General features: G+C 42.1%; 1 protein-coding gene across 4 annotated transcripts in view; it reads left to right on the top strand.

The window, feature by feature from the left end:
* srebf1 (sterol regulatory element binding transcription factor 1) overlaps window positions 1–22,029 on the top strand; it is a 49,645-nt gene that overhangs the window by 3,810 nt on the left and 23,806 nt on the right. For all 4 annotated transcript variants that reach the window (XM_068055934.1, XM_068055936.1, XM_068055935.1 and 1 more), the window contains exons 3-8: window positions 5,629–5,798; window positions 7,040–7,195; window positions 12,284–12,502; window positions 14,332–14,446; window positions 15,549–15,733; window positions 20,721–20,922. In XM_068055934.1, coding sequence (XP_067912035.1) covers window positions 5,629–5,798; window positions 7,040–7,195; window positions 12,284–12,502; window positions 14,332–14,446; window positions 15,549–15,733; window positions 20,721–20,922 — 1,047 coding nt within the window. The remainder of the gene's footprint in view (window positions 1–5,628; window positions 5,799–7,039; window positions 7,196–12,283; window positions 12,503–14,331; window positions 14,447–15,548; window positions 15,734–20,720; window positions 20,923–22,029) is intronic.

Below are 22,029 nucleotides of genomic sequence, written 5' to 3'. Positions count from 1 at the left end.
CTTTCCTTTATTTAATCACCTCCCTAGTCGAAGAGCAGTTATACTGCCCCCTACTGACAACAACTCACTCAACACAAACCAGGGTTCAGCCTGGAGCCCTCTGGTCTGTGCCGTTCACTCGCACGATACGCGGTGCACTTACCAAAGAGGTAAGGGTTTCAAGCACAGTTAAATACTGTCCAGTTTTGGGTTCTTTGCTTTAGGAAGGATGGAATGGGCATTGAAATGGTAAGAAGAGATTCAGTAGTGTCATAAATAAAAGCAAAATACTGCAGATGCTGGAAATCTGAAATAAAAACAAGAAATGCTGGAAATACTCAGCAGGTCTGGCAGTATCAGTAGTGTCATACCAGGGATGAGGGGTTTTAGTTATGAGGAGACTAGAGAAACCTTGGCTCTGTTAATCAAAACAAAGAAGATTAGGAGATCTGAGGATAAATCGGGAAGATTATTTCTACTGCTTGTGACTTGGCAACTGAAGGGAATATGTTTAAGATTGTCAATAGAATGAAGAATTTTTCTTTAAATTGTTGCCCCACCAGAGACAATAGTGGGGGAAGGGTCCATGATGGATTTTAAAAGGGAAGTGGGTAATTATTTGAAGAGATTTTTAAAGGGTATAAGGTAAGGGCAGTAGAATAGAATCTGATGAGAGCTGCATTGGTGTGATGAGCTGAATGTCCTCTTTTTTTTTTCTGCCATAAAATTCTACTACCAACTGAGGCATCAAGGATTCTCAAGAAAGTATAATAGTGTATTGAACTGCTTAGGTTGGAAAATTCCATCGCTTTGAGGACTGTTGCTTTCAGAATGTAATTTAATAAGTCTTGCAGTACCAGTATTTGGCCACTCTAGGCACTGCTATTAGCAGTGTTCACTGAGGGTCTCCAGAATCAGAAACTTAGTTTCGCATTATTCACAAATGAATGTGTGTGCATTTGGCAGTGCATGCCAGCCTGTTTGGTAGCGGGGACAGTCACAGAAGAGGCTTGTTTCCATTTAATAGGGGTTGCCATCAGAAGCGCAGCCCCAATTGATTTTTTAAAAACTGCCTTCCGCCACCCCCCGCCACCCACCACCAACCTAGCGCTATTGAGGCTAACTGTAGCACCCCCTGCTTCTGTGTTATCCAAGCTCAATGAAGAATGATTGAATCTAGGGCTTTCCTGCAACAGTGGGGTCCCATTTCACAGTGAGCAAGTGTTTACCATCAGAGCAATGGGAACAGCACTTGAATTGAATGCTTTAGCTAGTGTGTCTTGTATTTCCCTAAGCTGTTTAATCTTCGAAAAATGCTTGCGTGGTCAATTTCTGACATATGGGACTCGTGCACCCAGTAGCAACCCTATTATAACCAGCCATGTTGATTAAATCTGGCTGCTGAGAAGACCTTTTTTTTTTATTGTTTACTGTGTCATCCTGGCAGTCCCTCTCACTGAATTTGTAAGTTTACATCATGTGCCACAGTAACTGCAAGTCCAGAATGTCCAGAACTGGCAGCAGAAGCTGTCTTCTAAAGTCAATGTAAAAGCAGCTTAAAATTGATTAGAAAGTTATGGCTAAATATTAATTGCAAATTTTCAGAGTGAGATGAATCCTAGTGAGATTAAAGTCACAGTTTCAGTAAACCCAGCATGCATAAAGGGCAGACTGTTGAGTAATGTCGGCTATTAGTTGTAGTATTGTTGAACAAAAATAATTTCTTGTTACGACCGAGGTGGGAGGAGTGCACTGTTAATTCACTCCCACTTCTCCACAGGTCACAACATATTATTTAAATTTTCCCGTTTATCGATACGGTTAATTATATAGACTATTAAGTCTTAGCTTTAAATTTTAAAGTCCCTTTTTTTTTAACCTTAGCATCTCACACTTGCACACACATATATGTATACCGGTTAACCGAGAGCTAATAAAAAGGGATTTTTGGATCAGAGCTCTGTTACAGACAAAAAAAAAAGCGCCCCAGCAGATCACTTGTCCACCCCTGAGGAAAACCGCAGATGAGACATGCTGCACCAAAACTGGCACACAGTCCAACCTCCATCTTCAGGTGTCGCTGAGAAGCAACTCAAGCAGGCCTGCCTCAGACAGGAGGCGAGACAAATTGACACAGTGGACTTCTGAGTCTTTTAGGGAATTGCTGGAAGGTGAGCTGGGTTGTAAGTCTTCTGTTCTTCCTTGGAATTCTCTCCTCCTTCTGCAACAGACTTGACTTTATCTCACTCTGGAAGGTAAAACCACACAGACCCACAATCAGAAAGCTTGTCCGTTTTCTGCCCTCCCAATGTGCTACGCTGCTGCTGGGCTAGTCCAATCAAAGGAACGCTTGTGACATCTCTGCCGTTGTTACCAGGTTTTCTGGCAATATCTGAACTGAGTCATGTGACAACCAGTAACACTGTTGCCAATTTAGTTTTCAGCGCCCTCTTGATTGAAAATCATTTATTCAGTTTAACTATAAATTCCTTTAAAAAAATTTTAAACAAAAATCAGAATCACTTTCATTACAGTAGGTATAGTCCTGGTGTGAGAATCTGCTGTGTTGAACTTGCTGCTTTTTCATTTCAGTAGCACTGGTTGAATAAAATATTTAGTTTGTCATTTTACTCATAAAATTATTTTGAAAATGGGAATAAAACTAGCGCTGTGAATTTTAAGCTGCAGGAAGAAGTGGTGGAAGGTGCTGTTGGTGCTGAGGGTCACCAACAACTGAATCCTCCCTACTACTTTCAGAATCTGGCTAGCTTAAATGGGAAAGAAAGTGTAGAAACTGGGTACTTTCCCACATAAAAATCCTGTTATTGACTTAGTCTTCATGCCTTCAAGGGGAAGGATTAACAATATTTATTCAACTTGCACTTTTAATACTGGGAGCAGACTCCAGTATCTACCATTTAATTTGGTGACATCATGATGCCATTGATCACTGGGAGCAATGCTCCCAATCAAGTGTTGAAGTCCTCCTGATTAAAGACACCCAAAGTAAAATTATCAGCGCATCTATGTGGGAAAGTTCTATTTCCTGAGCTTTCCCTCTCCTTTTAAGTTTATCTTACTCGGTAGAATAGATAAGGAGAAACTGTTTCCACTGGCAGGTAGATCAGTAACCAGGGGACGCAGATTTAAGATGATTGGAAAAAGGACCAGATGGAGAAAATGTTTTTAATGTAGTGAGTTGTTATGATCTGGAATGTGCCCTATGAAAGGGTGGTGGAAACAGATTCAGTCATAACTTTCAAAAGCAACCTGCATATATATTTGAAAAGGAAAGCATTGCAGGGCTTTGGTTAAAGCGGGGTGGGTGGTGGGATTAACTAGACAGTTCTTTCAAAGAGCCAGGGTAAGTACAATGGGCCAAACTGTTTCTGTGCTATACAATTCCATCCACGCCTTGAGACTTTTTAAGATTCAGACTTAGGTAGGTTTTGAAATGCTGCTAAACTGCCAGCATAAAAGGTATTGAGAAATTCACCACTTTACAATTTGCATTAGGCCTTGGGTGTGGGCCAAACTTGTCAGTGGTAATAAGCTACTAAGTTGTATAAATTTCATTTTTTTCCCCCTTAAACGCATGAAGACTAAGGCAATAACAGGATTTATATGTGGAAATGTACCCAGTTTCTACCCTTTCTTTCCCATTTAAGTTAGCCAGTTTCTGAAAGTAGTAGGGAGGATTCAGTTGTTGGTGACTCTCACCACCAATAGAACATTCCACCTCTTTCCTTCCTGCAGCTTAAAATTCACAGTGTAAGTTTTATTCCTATTTTCAAAAGGTTGAGAAGCAGTGCCTTGATTATACAAAGCTGTTTTAAACTAGATAAATGGACTAGAAAAAATTATCGGTGAAAGATTTAATTTTGACTAGGTTAAACTATCTGAGACAGTTGAAAAATCCATCTGCGTGTACATTTATACAAAAAAAGCTTGTTGTGGTCTGAACTTGCTGCATAATTAATTCTGATGAAAGGTCACAGACCTGAAATGTTAACTCTGCTTCTGTCTCCACAGATGCTGCCTGGCTTGCTGAGTATTTCCAGCACTTTTTGTTTCCATTTCAGATTTCCAGTATCTACAGTATTTTGCTTTTATGTTACTGCATAATTACATTGCCTGGCATGAACATTGCAGCGTTTGCAGAAGACACATGATTTTTCTTACCTTTTTAAAAGAAAAGTCCCTGTATTCTTGAAAAGTGTTGAAAGAAAACATAAATCTTTCCTTTGACATTTTCTAGAAATATCATTGATGAAAATCCACTGGTCTCCTGTCCAGGACTTGCTTCTGGCTTCAGGCCACTTTAAAAAAAAAAACAAAAAACATTCTGGTAGTCTTTGGAGAACTGGGCTTGGACTATTCAGGTCAAATCCCTATGATCTGATGCCTGAACCCAGGTTTTCCCATTAGGGGGTGGATTTTGGTATAAAATCATAGTATCTTACTGAAGGAGGCTGTTCAGGCCATAGTGCCTCTTGAGTCCCCCTTGCCTGCCCTTTTAACATTTTCTTTTTCAGATGCTATTGTGATTTCTGCTTGCAGTAGCATTTTAGATAGGGCACTCCATATCATAACCCGCTGTGTTCTCTTGTGCAAGTTATTCAAATAAAGAATAAAGAATGGGATGCTTGCACAATACAAAGGGTGCTTCCTGGTGGATCAACCAAGGAAATGTTTCCTCGCCAACTGTGCAGATGTTTTTTGAGTTGGTCAACTCACCCCCTGACTTTGAAGTAATGATTCACCATTATAAAAAGCATGTTTTTCATCTCTCCTTCCTCCTAGCAATGCTGATCATTCATGGGCTCAGAGAGTCAGCCTTTTTATTAGGCTTTTGCCAGTCTGTTTTGTACCTGGTCACTAGAAAAGGGCACGAGATTAGCTCGGCTTGGTTTTCTACAACTTTAAATAAAATGCATATAAGAGGCAGGACTTCTTATATTAAAAAAAAAAACTTTTTTGTTTGGGACTTAACCAGAAGCAACTAGACAATGGTTGATGTTGGTAATTGATCCCATTCACTCTCACCTTCAGTGAAATGGGCAACCTACAAACCTTCACGCCTTTTTAGAAGATAATATTTTTGGTAGATTGGGGAATTTCTTTTAAAACGTAGGCTCTGAAATTCCTCAGAGTAAAGAGCTTGCACTTATACGGCAGCCTGCCACAATCTGCCGTCATTCCAAAGCACTGCTTGTTCAATTTAGTACTTTTGAAACGTAGTCACCATTGTAATGTAGAGATACATGGCAGCCAATTTGTGCACAGCAAGGGCCCACAAACTGCTGTGTGATAATCTGTTTTACTGACAACAGTTGAGGGATTCATGTTGGCTAGGAGAACTCCCCTACTCTTCAAATAGCACCGTGGAATATTTCGCATCCTCCTGAGAATGCGGTCGGGGCCTCGGTTTAACATTTCCTGAAAGGCATCCTTTTCAAACATGCAGCAACCCCTCATTACTGCACTGACATTATGTGCTGAAGTCTTGAAGTGGGGCTTGCACCCATGATCATCTGAGTCACTGACAGAAGTGCTACAACTGAGCTAAAGCTGACACCTAAATAAGTCATTTTACTCCAGTAAAGTATCTTAAATTGTTTAATTTTCCTTTGGCTTTATTTTGTGTAGCACTACCACAGGGAATGGCTACCCAGCAGCTCCAGAGCCTGGCAGTTCCACAGCAGATACAGCCCATGACCATTCAGGCCCAAGTCCAGAATATTTCTGCTCAGCATCTTTTAACTACAGCAACAGCTAGTTCCACTTCAACTGTTCCGACACAACTCCAGCAAGTACCGGTAAGTAACTTCAGTTGCTGGGAAAGAAAAACCTGAAGAGTTGGATGTTGCGGACCCAGATTCTGGTTTCTGACTTAAAAATGCTGAATATGAGAAGCTGAAATTGACAGGCCCATGTCTATTCCTGTTTGAGCATCTGAGGATTGCAAAAGTTATCATTGGTGAATTTCTGGGTGTTGATCTCATTCCCCTCTTCCTCCACCCCTCTGTCTTTTGGCAAGTTATATCACCTGTACTGCAGCTTAATTGACATTGGGAGTACTTCAGGAGCAAGATCCCCCTATCCGAGCATTTTTGATGTAAGAAATGAAGACATCTTGGTATTATTTGAGGGCATGATTCAGTTTCAGATAGGGAGTCGTCGGGGTGGCATAAGGACACGCTGGCACTGGGTCTGATTCTAGGAATAGCTGACAGTTTATCTTTCATGAATTTGCTGGAAATACTGAAAGGAATATTGTGTAAAAGTTGGATTGTGTATTGAGTCACAGTTATAAATGTAGCAAATGAATGAAATAATAAACTGTGGATTGATGGTATTAAATCCACAAGTAAAATCTGTTGTTTGGCTGTAATTCACGTTTTGATCAGTGGTTCAGTTATAATTGAATCATCAAATTATAGCAGCTTCAGGAAGAAAAAAAACTTTGTGCAACAAGCTGTAGATCTGAGAGTACTTTGTATGCGTGTTCAGCGAATGATTTATACAGCTATTTGTCGGCTGTCGTACCAGATTGGAGACTGACAAAGCAACTGAGAACCTTTTGTTTATCACAGGGAACTGGAGCATATCAAACAGAAAGAAGTAGCTAATCTCAGGTAATAATGAGAGAGGGGGGAAAATATCAGCAAGATTTTTACTCTTGATCACCATCCATTGTAGACCTTTATTGAGGACAGGATTGAGTCATGCCCCTCCCCATGGTCAAATGACCTGTTGACACGCGTTGTCTGGTTTCATGCATAAGGACTGGCCATTTTACAATATACAGGATGACACCCAGGGCTCGTGGAATCTAACTTCAGAAGATGAGGGGAGAAAATTTGCAAACATTACTCTGAAAACAGTGGAACATTTTTCCACAGTTCACTCATGAAATTTGGAACTGCTTGACTGACATGTCATTGGTCAAAGAACGCAATCCAGAGAAAATGTTGTAATGGAGGAAAGTGATGAAGTGATTGAGCAGAAATAAAAAAATGTGGTTGATCTTGATTTTTGTATCCGTATTCTTCTGCAGGTACTTTTCCAGCCTCAGTTCATTAAGGCTGACTCGTTGCTTCTGACTGCTCTAAAGCCAGACGGAAGTACTATTGTGACATCAGTAAAATCTCCTACCATATCGACTCTAGCAACTAGCACTACGCCCATTCAAACCACATCCCTGCAAATGCCGGTAGGTAAACGATGTCTATCATTATCATTGTGTTGTATTGATTGGGAGAAAAGATTAGTTTTGGTAGACCTTGCGAGTTAAAGTAGAGAAATTACAAGCCACTAATCCATTCAAATTATTCCATGCAAATAATGAATGACCGAAAGAATCTCAAGTACTTTAAATGTTTTTGAACCTTTAAAATAAGATTGCTGACTTCAGTTCAATTACAGGCATTTGTCATTACTAATATTTGATGGGAGACTAAATAATTGTTTTTGAAATTACTGCTCTAGTATTCTGTTGATTGAGGAGATTTTCTACTGTCTAGTAGTTGAAAGTGCTGTATGATTGGGACCTGAATATTGAAGGGTACATGACATTTAGAAAGGACAGGAAGCTAGGAAAAGGTGGAGGGGTGGCCCTGTTAATTAATGATGGTATTAACGCAATAGAGAGGGATAACCTAAGTTCAGGAATCCAGGATGTAGAAGCGGTTTGGGTAGAGATGAGAAATGATAAAGGCAAGAAGTCACTTGTGGGAGTGATGTGCAGGTCCCCTAACAGTAACCACACGGTAGGATGGGGTATAAAGGAGGAAATAATGGGAGCTTGTCAGAAAGGTACTGCGATAATCATGGGGGATTTTAAACTACATATTGACTGGAAAAATCAGATGAGCAAAGATAGCCGAGATGAGGAGTTCATAGAATGTTTTCAGGATAGTTTCTTAGAACAGCATGTTCTGGAACCAAACAGAGAGCAGGCTGTACTAGACCTAATATTGTGCAACGCGATAGGATTAATTAATGACCTCATAGTGAAGGTACCCCTAGGCAGCAGCGATCATAATATGATTGAATTTTACATTCAGTTTGAGGGAGAGAAGAGTGGGTCCAAGACTGGTATTTTAAACTTAAATAAGGGCAATTGTGAGGGCATGAAAGCAGAGCTAGCAAAAGTGAACTGGCAAAGTAGGTTAAGGGATAGGTCAATAGAGATGCAGTGGCAGACATTTAAGGGAATATTTCCGAAAGCACAGAATAGATACATTCCAATTATTGGATCCCATCAGTTACAAAGAGAGACGAAGTCCGACCGTAACTTTTAGAAACTTTATTGCAGTATATGGTTACATTGCAAGGTTACAAGCAGAACAAAAGAACAAAACAAAAGAACATGTGCTCACTACAGCAAGCCTTTCTTCTAGTTATTCAAACAAAACTAGTAACGCCCCCCTTGTTTCTGAGTGGTTTTCAGACTTCTGTTATCAGTGCATGATTGGTTCATTCGACTCAGCATTTTATTCTTGCATTTTATTTCACTTGTTTCACATTCCCCCTTCCTTGAACTGTTAGGCTGATTATTAAACAATAGGCTACTATTAAGCTATCTGCAGCTGTCCTGTTAGCTTCTGCTTGTTATTTTTTATAAATTGGCTCCACAGCTTCACAGTCTGTTAGCTGATTAGTTAGTTGATTAGCTTACTTTTAATCTGTTCCCACACAATGAGAAAGAAGAATTCCAAGGGTGGGACCCACCATCCATGGTTAGCTAAAAAATTTAAAGATGGTATCAAAATTAAAGAAAAGGCATATAATTGCTCAGAGATGGGTGGCAGGTCAGAAGATTGGATAGAATATAAAAAAACAGCAAAGAATGACTAAGAGGTTAATAATGAGGGAAAAATTAGAGTACGAGAGAAAGCTAGCTAGAAATATAAAGACAGATGGCAAGAGTTTCTATATATATTTTAAAAAGAGTTAACAAAGTGAGCGTTGGTCCTATAGAAAGTGAATTTGGGGAATTAATAATGGAAAATAAGGAGATGGCAGATGAACAGGTATTTTGCATCGGTCTTCACTATAGAGGATACCAGTAACATCCCAGAAATAGCTGTAAGTCGGGAAATGAAAGGGAGGGAGGAGACGGTGGCGTAGTGGTGATGTCACTGAACTAGTAATCCAGTGACCTAGGCTAATGCCCTGGGGACGTGGGTTCAAATCACACCACAGCAACAGGTGGAAGTTCAATTAACTTAAAAAAAAATCTGGAATTGAAAGCTAGTGTCGGTAATGGTGCCGTAAAACTATCATCAATTGTTGTACGAACCCATCTGGTTCACTAATGTCCTTTAGGGAAAGAAATCTGCCATCCTTACCTGGTCTGGCCTACATGTGACTCCAGACCCACAGCAATGTGTTTGACTCTTAAATGCCCTCTGAAATGGCCTAGCAAGCTGCTCAGTTGTCAAGGGCAGTTAGGGATGGGAAACAAATGCTGGCCTTGCCCGGGACACCCATGTCCCATGAAAGAATTTTTTTTTTTTAAAAAGTAACTCAAGAAAATTACAATCATCAGGGAATTGGTACTGAGCAAATTATTGGAGCTGCGGGCTGACAAGTCCCCGGATCCTGATGGACTTTATCCCAGGGTCTTAAAAGAAGTGGCTAGTGAGATAGTTGATGCATTGGTTTCAGTTTTCCAAAATTTCCTAGATTCAGGGAAGGTTCCATTAGATTGGGAAATATCGAATGTAACTCCTTTATTCAAAAAAGGGAGAGAGGCAGAAAGCAGGAAACTACAGGCTTGTTGGCTTAACATCTGCCTTCGGGAAAATGTTAGAAGTATTATTAAAGACGTTATAGCAGGACAGTTCAAAAAAAAATTCAAGGCAATCAGGCAGAGTCAACATGGTTCTGTGAAAGGGAAATTGTGTTTAAGCAATTTATTGGAATTCTTTGAAGAAGTAACATGTGCTGTGGATAAAGGGGAACCGGTGGATGTACTGCACTTAGATTTCCAGAGGGCATTTGATAAGGTGCCACATTAAAGGTTATTGCGCAAAATAAAAGCTCATGGTGTAGGGGGTAACACATTGGCATGGAAAGAAGATTGGCTAGCTAACAGGAAACAGTAGGCATAAATGGGTCATTTTCTGATTGTAACGAGTGGTTTGCCGTAGGGATCAGTGCTGGGGCCTCAGCTTTTTACAATTTATATAAATGACTTGGATGAAGGGACCGAAGGTATGTTTGCTAAATTTGCTGATGACACAAAGATAGGTAGGAAAGTAACTTGTGAAGAGGACATGAGGCTACAAAGGGATAGAGATAGGTTAAGTGAGTGGGGAAAGATCTGGCAAATGGAGTATAATGTGGGAAAATGTGAAATTGTCAATTTTGGCAGGAAGAATAAAAAAGCATATTATCTAAATGGTAAGAGATTGCAGAGCTGTGCGATGCAGAGGGCTGAGTGTCCTAGTGCATGAATCTCAAAGGGTTAGTATGCAGGTACAGCACATAATTAGGAAAACTAATAGAATGTTATTGTTATTGCGAGGGGAATTGAATACAAAAGTAGGGAGGTTATGTTTCAGCTATACAGGGCATTGGTGAGACCACATCCAGAGTACTGTGTACAGTATTGGTCTCCTTATTTAAGGAAGGATGTAAATGCATTGGAAGCAGTTCAGTGAAGGTTTACTAGACTAATACCTGGAATGAGTGGGTTGTCTTATGAGGAAAGGTTGGACAGGCCAGGCTTGTATCTGCTGGAGCTTAGAAGAGTAAGAGGCGACTTGATTGAAATATATAAGATCCTGAGGGGTCTTGACAGACCTCCAGGGTGGATGTGGAAAGGATGTATCCTCTTGTGGGAGAATCTAGGACTAGAGATCACTGTTTAAAAATACGGGGTCACCCTTTTAAGATGGAGACGAGGAGAAATTTTTCTCTGAGGGTTGAGAGTCTTCGGAACTTTCCCTCCAAAGGCAGTGGAAGCAGAGCCTTTGAATATTTTTAAGGCATGGTAGCTAGACTCTTGATAAAGAAGAGGGTGAAAGGTTATTGAGGGTAGGTGGGCATGTGGAGTTGAGGTTACAATTTGTTGAATGGCAGAGCAGACACGAGGGGCCAAGTGGCCTACTGCTCCAAATTCGCAGTTTCGTATTTAGCAAAGGAGTATTATTTGATGTGACAGTGTGAGGAATCCTGCATTATTGCACCTTAAGCCCATATCAATGTCCGTTTAGTTTTGTTTTATTTTGCATACAAAGTTTAAGCCAATTAGGTGCAAATGTGGAACTAATTTGTGCATATACAATTGTGATAGTTTTGAGCGTGTTCATAATCCAGATATCACACTTTGTACCAAACGCCAACAAATCACAACTGAACATTCCCTCCAAACAGTGCACGAAGAGGGAGAGAAATGAAAATCAGCCGATTCCTGATCATTTTTCTGAGTTTGAAATAGTTTGGTGCCTCCTTTTAAGGAAAGCAGCAACACAGCTGAAAAGCTAACGAAACTTTCATTGACAAGAATAATTTAGGTTTTGCCTAATCTTTGAGTTTATGATCACTTCCCCCACAGAGGAGAGCAATGACCTTTAGAAGGATAGACCAAGTTAGCTGCTAAATATCACCGGCATGGGTCTGGAACATATCAGTGGGCGATATTACAAGAGATCCACCAGCATTTTCTTTAAATTGAGAAAGCTGCATGAAAGGCCAAAGCTCATAGTGCAACACACTGCATAAAGTTGAAATTGATTTCAATCCAAGATGCAATTAAATATTTAGAGTTTAGGGGGACCAAGGAGGCCAAAAGATTATTTATGTAAAGTTTATATCTTTTACTTTAGTGATTTTCTTCCCGCTTCTTAAGTGGTCATCATTCATGTGTGAGGATTAGCAAACTGTTGGATTCGAGTTCTTCAAGTCCAAGCCTGATCCTATGCTAACCTTGCACTCATTGCCAGCAAGGGGCTGCAGATAGCAATTGGGGGAGAAGGTATCTTAGTGGACTTATTTCCCCCTCCCACCTACCCAGGAGCGCTGAGGCCAAGGGTAGCGCTCCTACAGTTGAGATTGGCTAATTCCACAGGTACCAGGAATTAAACCTGGACCTTGCTGGTTTCTGTGTACTGCTACTGATTACATTCACTTGCTGAGTCCTTGGAAATGAGGAAAGTTCAGAGGAACAATGACTACGTGGTTTGCAACCTCATAAAAGCTGACATTGTATTGACATAAAACAAAATAGTGTGAATTTGTACTCATTGTCAGAATCTGTCCTGAGTTTGTTTATAAATTTTATATTCTCCAGGCTCTGGTCAGTGGAAACACAATTTTGACCACAGTCCCTCTGATGGTAGATGCAGACAAACTTCCCATCAATCGTATGCCAGCAAGTGGCAAACCTTGCAGTGCACCAAACAAAGGAGAAAAACGCACGGCACATAACGCTATTGAGAAACGCTACAGGTCATCCATCAATGACAAGATTATGGAGCTGAAAGACCTTGTTGTTGGCACTGAAAGCAAGGTAAAATACTCTTACAAAACTTAAGAATTTGTCCATTTAATTAGAAAAATAGGTGCATTAATCACATATTCATACTTGATTAAATGGCCCTTTTTTATGTACTTTCTTTAAAAATGAAAACAGTGTCTCAATGTCTTGTTAGATAAATGTATTTGGTGATGCTGAGCAATGGCAACCACTCTTTTTTTCTTTTTTCTTTTGGGCCTCCTTATCTCGAGAGACAATGGATACACGCCTGGAGGTGGTCAGTGGTTTGTGAAGCAGTGCCTGGAGTGGCTATAAAGGCCAATTCTAGAGTGACAGGCTCTTCCACAGGTGCTGCAGAGAAATTTGTTTGTCGGGGCTGTTGCACAGTTGGCTCTCCCCTTGCGTCTCTGTCTTTTTTCCTGCCAACTACTAAGTCTCTTCGACTCGCCACATTTTAGCCCTGTCTTTATGGCTGCCCGCCAGCTCTGGCGAACGCTGGCAACTGACTCCCACGACTTGTGATCAGTGTCACAGGATTTCATGTCGCGTTTGCAGACGTCTTTAAAGCGGAGACGTGGACGGCCGTTGGGTCTGATACCAGTGGCGAGCTCGCTGTACAATATGTCTTTGGGGATCCTGCCATCTTCCATGCGGCTCACATGGCCAAGCCATCTCAAGCGCCGCTGACTCAGTAGTGTGTATAAGCTGGGGATGTTGGCCGCCTCGAGGACTTCTGTGTTGGAGATATAGTCCTGCCACCTGATGCCAAGTATTCTCCGGAGGCAGCGAAGATGGAATGAATTGAGACGTCGCTCTTGGCTGGCATACGTTGTCCAGGCCTCACTGCCAAACAGCAAGGTACTGAGGACGCAGGCCTGATACACTCGGACTTTTGTGTTTCGTGTCAGTGCGCCATTTTCCCACACTCTCTTGGCCAGTCTGGACATAGCAGTGGAAGCCTTACCCATGCGCTTGTTGATTTCTGCATCTAGAGACAGGTTACTGGTGATAGTTGAGCCTAGGTAGGTGAACTCTTGAACCACTTCCAGAGCGTGGTGGCCAATATTGATGGATGGAGCATTTCTGACGTCCTGCCCCATGATGTTCGTTTTCTTGAGGCTGATGGTTAGGCCATGGCAACCACTACATTCTAAGTTATATCCATGGACTGTGCAGAGTTTGTTCTGATTAGTTAGCTCATCCTTGTGTTAGAGTGGAAAGATAAGCTAGCATTCCAATTTCTAATCATTAGCCTCTGATCCATACTGGAAAGTGCACGTTTGCATGTCACTTGAGGGCAAGGTCTAGCTCAGCTGTGTTGCATCTGCAGTCAAATATCATGTTGGCGCTTGCTGTCGAGCTTCGTGTATTAAGAATGACCACTTGTGTGAAGTACCAGCTGGGTGCTGACACTTGCGGAATTGGGCCTTTTAGGAGAGGAAGGGAAAGCTAGTAAAATGCAAAACAAAACTCTAGCTCCTTTTTGATCTTTTTGTCCCTTTTCTTCCCCACTCAGCATGGGTCCAGTCTGATTGAAGGAGGCACAAGGCAAGCAGACAATCTGCAGCTACTTCTCGATTGATGCTGCTAGTAACTATTTGGTAATAGGTGTACAATAATAGTTTTCTCTTAGTTTCCCCTCCTTGCAAGGAGGGGAAACTATCATCTTTTCGTGACCTGTTTGGAATCAGTACCTCTCCATGTGACAAGTGGCGAAGGTGCAGCCATGTATCTAAAGAAGCTGCGGGACAGGCTTCTGGGTGTACCACAGGCTATCTGCTTTTTATCCCACAATTTTAATGTGTAAATGTGAATTTGTGATGTATTGAAAACCTTTTTGTTTTTCTTCTTTGCCCGGGCAGTTGAACAAGTCAGCAATACTGAGGAAAGCTGTTGATTATATCCGCTTCTTGCAACAAACTAATCAGAAATTGAAACAGGAGAATATGGTGTTGAGAATGGCCACCCAGAAAAATCGTAAGTGCTCAGCTCATTGGGAGGGGGAAACTAGAATCTCAAGCAATTTATATCAATTAGGTGTGAATAAAATATACCCGTTTTTATAGTTTGCTGTGGTTTGGGAGCTGAGCCATGAGCATGCTGGTAGCATACTGGTTGGTGTTTGCAATGCCTTCTTGCACATAGGGTTCACACGTCTCAGGCTGTCTTCCCCCTCTCTCTTCTGTAGGCAAAGAAGAACGATGTGCAGGTGAGCTATCCTACACTGTTGTATACTTCCAATTGTCAAATTACAGAGGCCTTGGAATACTTAGCATGCCCATTTACAGAATGACACCAAAGTGGGGTAGTAAACTGCAGGAACATAAATAGTGATTAAAAATTTAAATTATCAGTGGCACTAAAATAAATATGATCTTAATTGGATTTTGATTGGAAAAGGTTTCTTCACGATGAATATTTTATATTGATAGTTATATATTGAGTATATTGTTTGAAATATATTTGCTACAGAATACCAACATAGCAGATATTATACTATAAGTCAGTCTCCCATGGTGTTGCACACTGGGTTTGAAGACCAAGTATTGTCCTCAGGTTAGAGAGTGGCAGATAAGAGCTGGCTGTGGAGACATAATTCAGTCCCTCTTTTGGAGTCGCACATTTTGTCCTTATTTTCCTATTTTATATTTCCTATTTCCCATGATAAATTTCTGGTTTCACATTTAAAAGGGCAGCTGCTTATATAAACTTGCCACACTGCAATTACACACTCCTGACCAGTGGTGACTCTGCAGTGCCTCCTTTGGGAGAGAAGGTGTAAATACAATGTGACAAGTTTAAATAATTAGCTGCCATTATAAAGATGGATGTAAAATTTTGTAATAGGAAACAGTTGACAGCAAATGCACTCAGACATAAGATTTTTAATATATTGATTAGTGACATTTGCGTTGAACTACTTTCGTCAATTTTTGCTCTGATTTTTCTACTGTTCGTAAGGCAAAGTACACACCTTTGAGAAATGGTGCTTTGAATTGATAGCTGTGTACTTCAGAGTTAGATATTATTTATTGCTAGAATGAGTCTCATTTACATCAAGTATTGTGTTCAATTTCAGAATCTCTGAAAGACATTGTGGCTTCCAGTGGAGTAAGTCTGGATGCATCAACAAATGGGTTCAAGCAGGACCCTGACCTGCTCACCCCACCACCGTCCGATGTCGGCTCACCACCTCAGAACAGCCCATTCTCTGTGAACAGCAGTGATTCTGAGCCAGACAGCCTATTTTTTGATGATACCAAGGTACATATGATTGCTGTCAAGGGGCTACTATGTTATTTTCACATGCTCAATTCAATCTGCCACCTGATTTTTCTCCCTGCTTTTCTAACTTTGTTTCTTCCCCCGCTGTTTTCTGGACTTGAGTTTCATGATTTGCCATTGTCCTTTAGTACCATGGCCAAGCAGTCATTGTCCATTTCTGATCCTGGCCAGTGAGTGTCGAAAGGCTGTTTGATTATAGGACATATCAGAGCTGAGCGTGATCTTGACCTCTTCCAAAATAGTGCATAGCCGCAGAAAACCATTCAGCCCGTCGAGCCTTCCTTCACTGCTTTGTTATCCATAGTAACTGTCTTTTCTCCACCTCCCTCAATACCTTTCCTTCCCAAGTGCATATATCCCATTTTTTCCGAAGAAGGGTCACTGACCCGAAACGTTAACTCTGCTTCTCTTTCCACAGATGCTGCCAGACCTGCTGAGTGAATCCAGCATTTCTTGTTTTTGTATCCCATTTTTAGACCTCAGTTTAGTTTAGTTTAGAGATACAGCACTGAAATGGGCCCTTCGGCCCACCGAGTCTGTGCCGACCATTTATACTAATCCTACACTAATTCCATATTCCTACCACATCCCCACCTGTCCCTATATTTCCCTACCACCTACCTATACTAGGGGCAATTTATAATGGCCAATTAACCTATCAACCTGCAAGTCTTTGGCATGTGGGAGGAAACCGGAGCACCCGGAGGAAACCCACGCAGACACACACAACATGCAAACTCCACACACAGGCAGTACCCAGAATTGAACCCGGGTCGCTGGAGCTGTGAGGCTGCGGTGCTAACCACTGCGCCGCCCATGTAGGGCATCCTGGGCCTATGTAGTCCACATTCTCACAACCATTTATATGTGAAGCAGTTTTTCAGTTGGAGTTAATGGATAGAGATTAGGAGCAGGAATTTGGCTGGGCTATCTTTTCTTTCATTGGCTTAGAAAGGCAGAGGGTAGTTGCAGTGCTACAAATGCCCCAGTTGAAATAGCTGACTGAACACCAGCTGTGGATTTCTAATTTCTTCTTATTCTGTCACATAGTGCCTCTGGGCTTCTGCCAATCAAAGGTCAGTAGGAATTTAAGCCACAAATGCCTTCAGAACTTGTCATGTTCCTGCAATTAATTGGTGTATTTTTGCTGTGTCTCCATCTGGTAGCCCATTCAGTACCATAACTAACAGGGAGTAAAACTTGTCCAGTTCCTCCTGAAGAATCCCAAGTACTCAATTGGTCTGAAAATACAGTGAACATTCATTTAGACCATATCATTACGGTAAAGGGGGAGGGGCTAGAATTGTTCCCATATAATCCACTATACCACAATGTTTCCCAAAACAGCTTTAGCTTGGCAGTAGCATTCTGGCTTCAAGCCCCATTGGTTTGGGCATGTAATCTGTCCAAGACAAAGGCTGGCGATTCAATGCAGTACTGAGGGAGTGCTGCATTTTCAGAGGTGCCATTTTTATGCGTGGGATGTTAAACCGAGGCCCTGTCTCCCTGTTCAGGTGGGATATAAGATATCCTACAATACTATTTGAAGAAAAGTAGGAAGCTCTGGCCAACATTAATAACTCAACCAATGCCATCAAAAGGAAATTAACTTGTGATTTATCTCCTTGATATTTTTGGGACTTTGCTGTTAGCAAATTGGCTGCTGTATTTGGCTACAAAACAACAGTGACTACACTTCAAAAATAATCCATTGGCTGTGCATCACTTCAGGGCCTCCTGGGGATATGCAAGGTGCTGTATAAATGCAAGTTTATCCTTTCTGTTTTTTCCTGGAGGTGCGCTCTCACTATTGACCAGGTTTCCAGCGGCAAGAGAAGGACAGTTGGAGGTTCAGGGAGTCTGTGTCATAACTCTGGTCTAATTTTAAAAGCAGAAGGTCTGAAAAGAGACCAACTGCCCCCTCTCATTGGTAGTAATAATGTGAGCCCTTCAGGTAGCTAATGTTGCAGTTGAGCATTTATTTTTATGATATAATTTAACCAGAATTTAACCATTTGTGAGCATTGTGCTAAAATGCGTAGCCATTTTGATTAGTTTATTCAGGGCCTATCAGAAGACTTCCATTTTTTTTAAAAAGCCATGAAATATGACCTTTTTTAATAAGCAACAGTTATGTGCACTGCTATGAAGTATAATCCTGACAAGCTTGGATCTGTTCAACATATGACATTCAGGTGTTACCAAGGAAGATACTGAACCAGTTAGTTACATAATAGTTCTGATGTTTTTGAGAAATCTCCTCTTGTTCAGGATATGTAGGGGTGGGATTGTTATTTAGAATGTTGTCTGTGAAGGGAAACAGATTCTTCTTTGGCCTCCTTATCTCAAGAAACAATGGGTAAGCGCCTGGAGGTGGTCAGTGGTGTGTGGAGCAGCGCCTGGAGTGGCTATAAAGGCCAATTCTAGAGTGATGGGCTCTTCCACAGGTGCTGCAGAAAAATTTGTTTGTCGGGGCTGTACCACAGTTGGCTCTCTCCTTGCGCCTCTGTCTTTTTTCCTGCCAACTGCTAAGTCTCTTCGACTCGCCACACTTTAGCCCCGCCTTTATGGCTGACCGCCAGCTCTGGCGAACGCTGGCAACTGACTCCCACGACTTGTGATCAGTGTCACAGGACTTCATGTCGCGTTTGCAGACGTCTTTAAAGCAGAGACATGGACGGCCGGTGGGTCTGATACCAGTGGCGAGCTCGCTATACAATGTGTCTTTGGGGATCCTGCCATCTTCCATGCGGCTCACATGGCCAAGCCATCTCAAGCGCCGCTGACTCAGTAGTGTATATAAGCTGGGGATGTTGGCCGCCTCGAGGACTTCTGTGTTGGAGAAACGGTCCTGCCACCTGATGCCAAGTATTCTCCGGTGGCAGCGAAGCTGGAATGAATTGAGACGTCGCTCTTGGCTGACATACGTTGTCCGGGCCTCGCTGCCATAGAGCAAGGTACTGAGGACACAGGCTTGATACACTCGGACTTTTGCGTTCCGCGTCAGTGCGCCATTTTCCCACACTCTCTTGGCCAGTCTGGACATAGCAGTGGAAGCCTTACCCATGCGCTTGTTGATTTCTGCATCTAGAGACAGGTTACTGGTGATAGTTGAGCCTAGGTAGGTGAACTCTTGAACCACTTCCAGAGCGTGGTGGCCAATATTGATGGATGGAGCATTTCTGACGTCCTGCCCCATGATGTTCGTTTTCTTGAGGCTGATGTTTAGGCCAAATTCATTGCAGGCAGCCGCAAACCTGTCGATGAGACTCTGCAGGCACTCTTCAGTGTGAGATGTTAAAGCAGCATCGTCAGCAAAGAGGAGTTCCCTGGTGAGGACTTTCCGTACTTTGGACTTCGCTCTTAGACGGGCAAGGTTGAACAACCTGCCCCCTGATCTTGTGTGGAGGAAAATTCCTTCTTCAGAAGACTTGAACGCATGTGAAAGCAGCAGGGAGAAGAAAATCCCAAAAAGTGTGGGTGCAAGAACACAGCCCTGTTTCACGCCACTCAGGATAGGAAAGTGGTCTGATGAGGAGCCACCATGTTGAATTGTGCCTTTCATATTGTCATGGAATGAGGTGATGATACTTAGTAGCTTTGATGGACATCCAATCTTTTCTAGTAGTCTGAAGAGACCACGTCTGCTGACGAGGTCAAAAGCTTTGGTGAGATCAATGAAAGCAATGTAGAGGGGCATCTGTTGTTCGCGACATTTCTCCTGTATCTGACGAAGGGAGAACAGCATGTCAACGGTCGATCTCTCTGCACGACAGCCACACTGTGCCTCAGGGTAGACTCGCTCGGCCAGCTTCTGGAGCCTGTTTAGAGCGACTCGAGCAAAGACTTTCCCCACTATGCTGAGCAGGGAGATTCCACGGTAGTTGTTGCAGTCACCACGGTCACCTTTGTTTTTATAGAGGGTGATGATATTGGCATCACGCATGTTCTGAGGTACTGCTCCCTCGTACCAGCACAGGCATAGCAGTTCATGTAGTGCTGAGAGTATAGCAGGCTTGGCACTCTTGATTATTTCAGGGGTAATGCTGTCCTTCCCAGGGGCTTTTCCACTGGCTAGAGAATCAATGGCATCACTGAGTTCTGATTTTGTTGGCTGTATGTCCAGCTCATCCATGGCTGGTAGAGGCTGGGCTGCATTGAGGGCAGTCTCAGTGACAACATTCTCCCTGGAGTACAGTTCTAGGTAGTGCTCAACCCAGTGGTCCATTTGTTTGCGTTGGTCAGTGATTATGTCCCCTGATTTAGATTTGAGGGGGGCAATCTTCTTGATGGTTGGCCCAAGAGCTCTCTTAATGCCATCATACATTCCTCTGATGTTTCCGGTGTCTGAGGCCAGCTCAATATGACTGCATAGGTGTTGCCAGTAGTCGTTTGCGCAGTGCCTGGCTGTTCTTTGTGCAGTGCTTCTGGCTGCTTTAAGTGCTACGGATGTTAACTCGCTGGGGGCTTTCTTGTAGTTCAACAGTGCAATGCGCTTAGCAGCTATGACAGGTTCCAGCTCTTCATTATGAGATTGAAACCAGTCTGCATTTCTCTTCGCACTTTTGCCGTAGGTGGTCAAAGCTGACTCATAGATGGCGTCTCTGATGTGGGCCCACTTGGTCTCAGCATCCCCTGTGGGAGTGTTTTGAAGGGCTGTTACAAGTGAATTTAGAAATTTTTGTAACAGATTAGGATTGAATAATAAGGATGGATGATATTTCTGGCATTTGCTTGATAACTTCAAGGGTTTGGGGACTATTTATACCGGAGATTGTAAATGGATACAGTAGAGTCCACGATGGTGTGGATTATACAGGGTCTCTGGAAAATTGGAACTTTGAAAGGCCTTTTCTTGCTCTGTACTTTATGTTCTTATCTTGGTAGTCTGTCCTGGGAGTGTGCATCAGTGCAATGATTGGTCTCATTTGTGTTTTGAACCAGTGGTGCATCCTGTTGTCTCTAGGTGTCCGTTAAACAAGAACAGACATTGCCAACCGGCGTTGGTATGTTGGATCGATCGAGGATGGTACTGTGCACCTTTGTGTTCCTTTGCCTTTCCTTTAACCCTCTGGCATTATTGATGGGTGGAGCAGACACCAGCAGTTCTGTGGGGAGTCAAGGATACCACGGAACAGGCAGAAACATGTTGGGGCTTTCTGTAGAAGGTAGGTATCTGAATGAACAAAAGAAAATAATGAAAATATGTAAGGACCTATTTCAAGGATTCATTTATCTCCAGTCTAGGTTTGCATGTGGGAAATGGCTGTACAAAGCACCAGAGTGCAGACAGAACCTGTGGGTCCCAACACAAGCCAGAAAATGGGAACATTATAAAAACTGGTGGTAGCCAGTATTGCATTCAGAAATAGACTAATTTGTAATATTTTTATTAAATGTGTTTTCTGTGTGATTAAATATCTGAGAAAATGCACTAATATCTGAGTCAGAGTGGCAAATATGGGGTGTGTGTGTGTTGTTTTTGGAAGCAAGTTGAAAATAATTAGAGTGCCTCGCCCTACAAAGTAAACTTCCTGAACTGAAGGTATGTCCAGCTGAGATTCCATTTAATGCAGAAATGGGAAAACAAGTGAATATGAGGCCAGATGTGCTAGGAATGCGAGTGGGAATTGGGATGAATAGAACCAGTGAGTGGTTCCAGGTACTGTACAGTGAAAGCATGACTGCAGAGGGTTTTTAGAGATCATAAAGGACAGTTGGAGATCAGACTACCAGAATCTGCTGCAGTCCCACTTCCAGTAGGAAGTATAAACTCTCTGTTCCTGCACTGTTAATCATCTGTGGTTTTGAGTAAACTATCTATGGACTATTTTTCTCTGAAGACTAGTTTAGAGATGGGGTAAACACAGGAACCATTTTGTACACTCTGACCTGCTGTCTGTCTTACTTGTTTTGTAAATAGTCCCCATCAAAAAGGAAACCTTGTAGGTAGTGTTGGAACAGTTTATTTTTGGCAGAGGAGTTCCTCCAGCTGAGCCCTATTATTGTGAACAGGACAACATCTGTGTCACCTCAGATCAGACAAGATCCCAAAGTGGACTTGATGATTATTAAACCCAGACCTAGCTACAGCAGGTGAGGAACTTGCACAGTAATGAATACAACATTGATATAAAGCTAGTATTTTGGACTGATGGGCATTTATCCCTGGAGGTTCTAAGTAAAAAAGAGTATAGAACTACATATATCCAAGGGAAGCTTATTAAACAGAGCAATTTTAATTTAATATGGTGTTCTTATAGAAAGAAACGAAT

Source organism: Heterodontus francisci, chromosome 24, assembly GCF_036365525.1.
Source record: "Heterodontus francisci isolate sHetFra1 chromosome 24, sHetFra1.hap1, whole genome shotgun sequence".
NCBI classification, from domain to species: domain Eukaryota; kingdom Metazoa; phylum Chordata; class Chondrichthyes; order Heterodontiformes; family Heterodontidae; genus Heterodontus; species Heterodontus francisci.
This window is presented reverse-complemented; position numbering and strand designations above follow the sequence as displayed.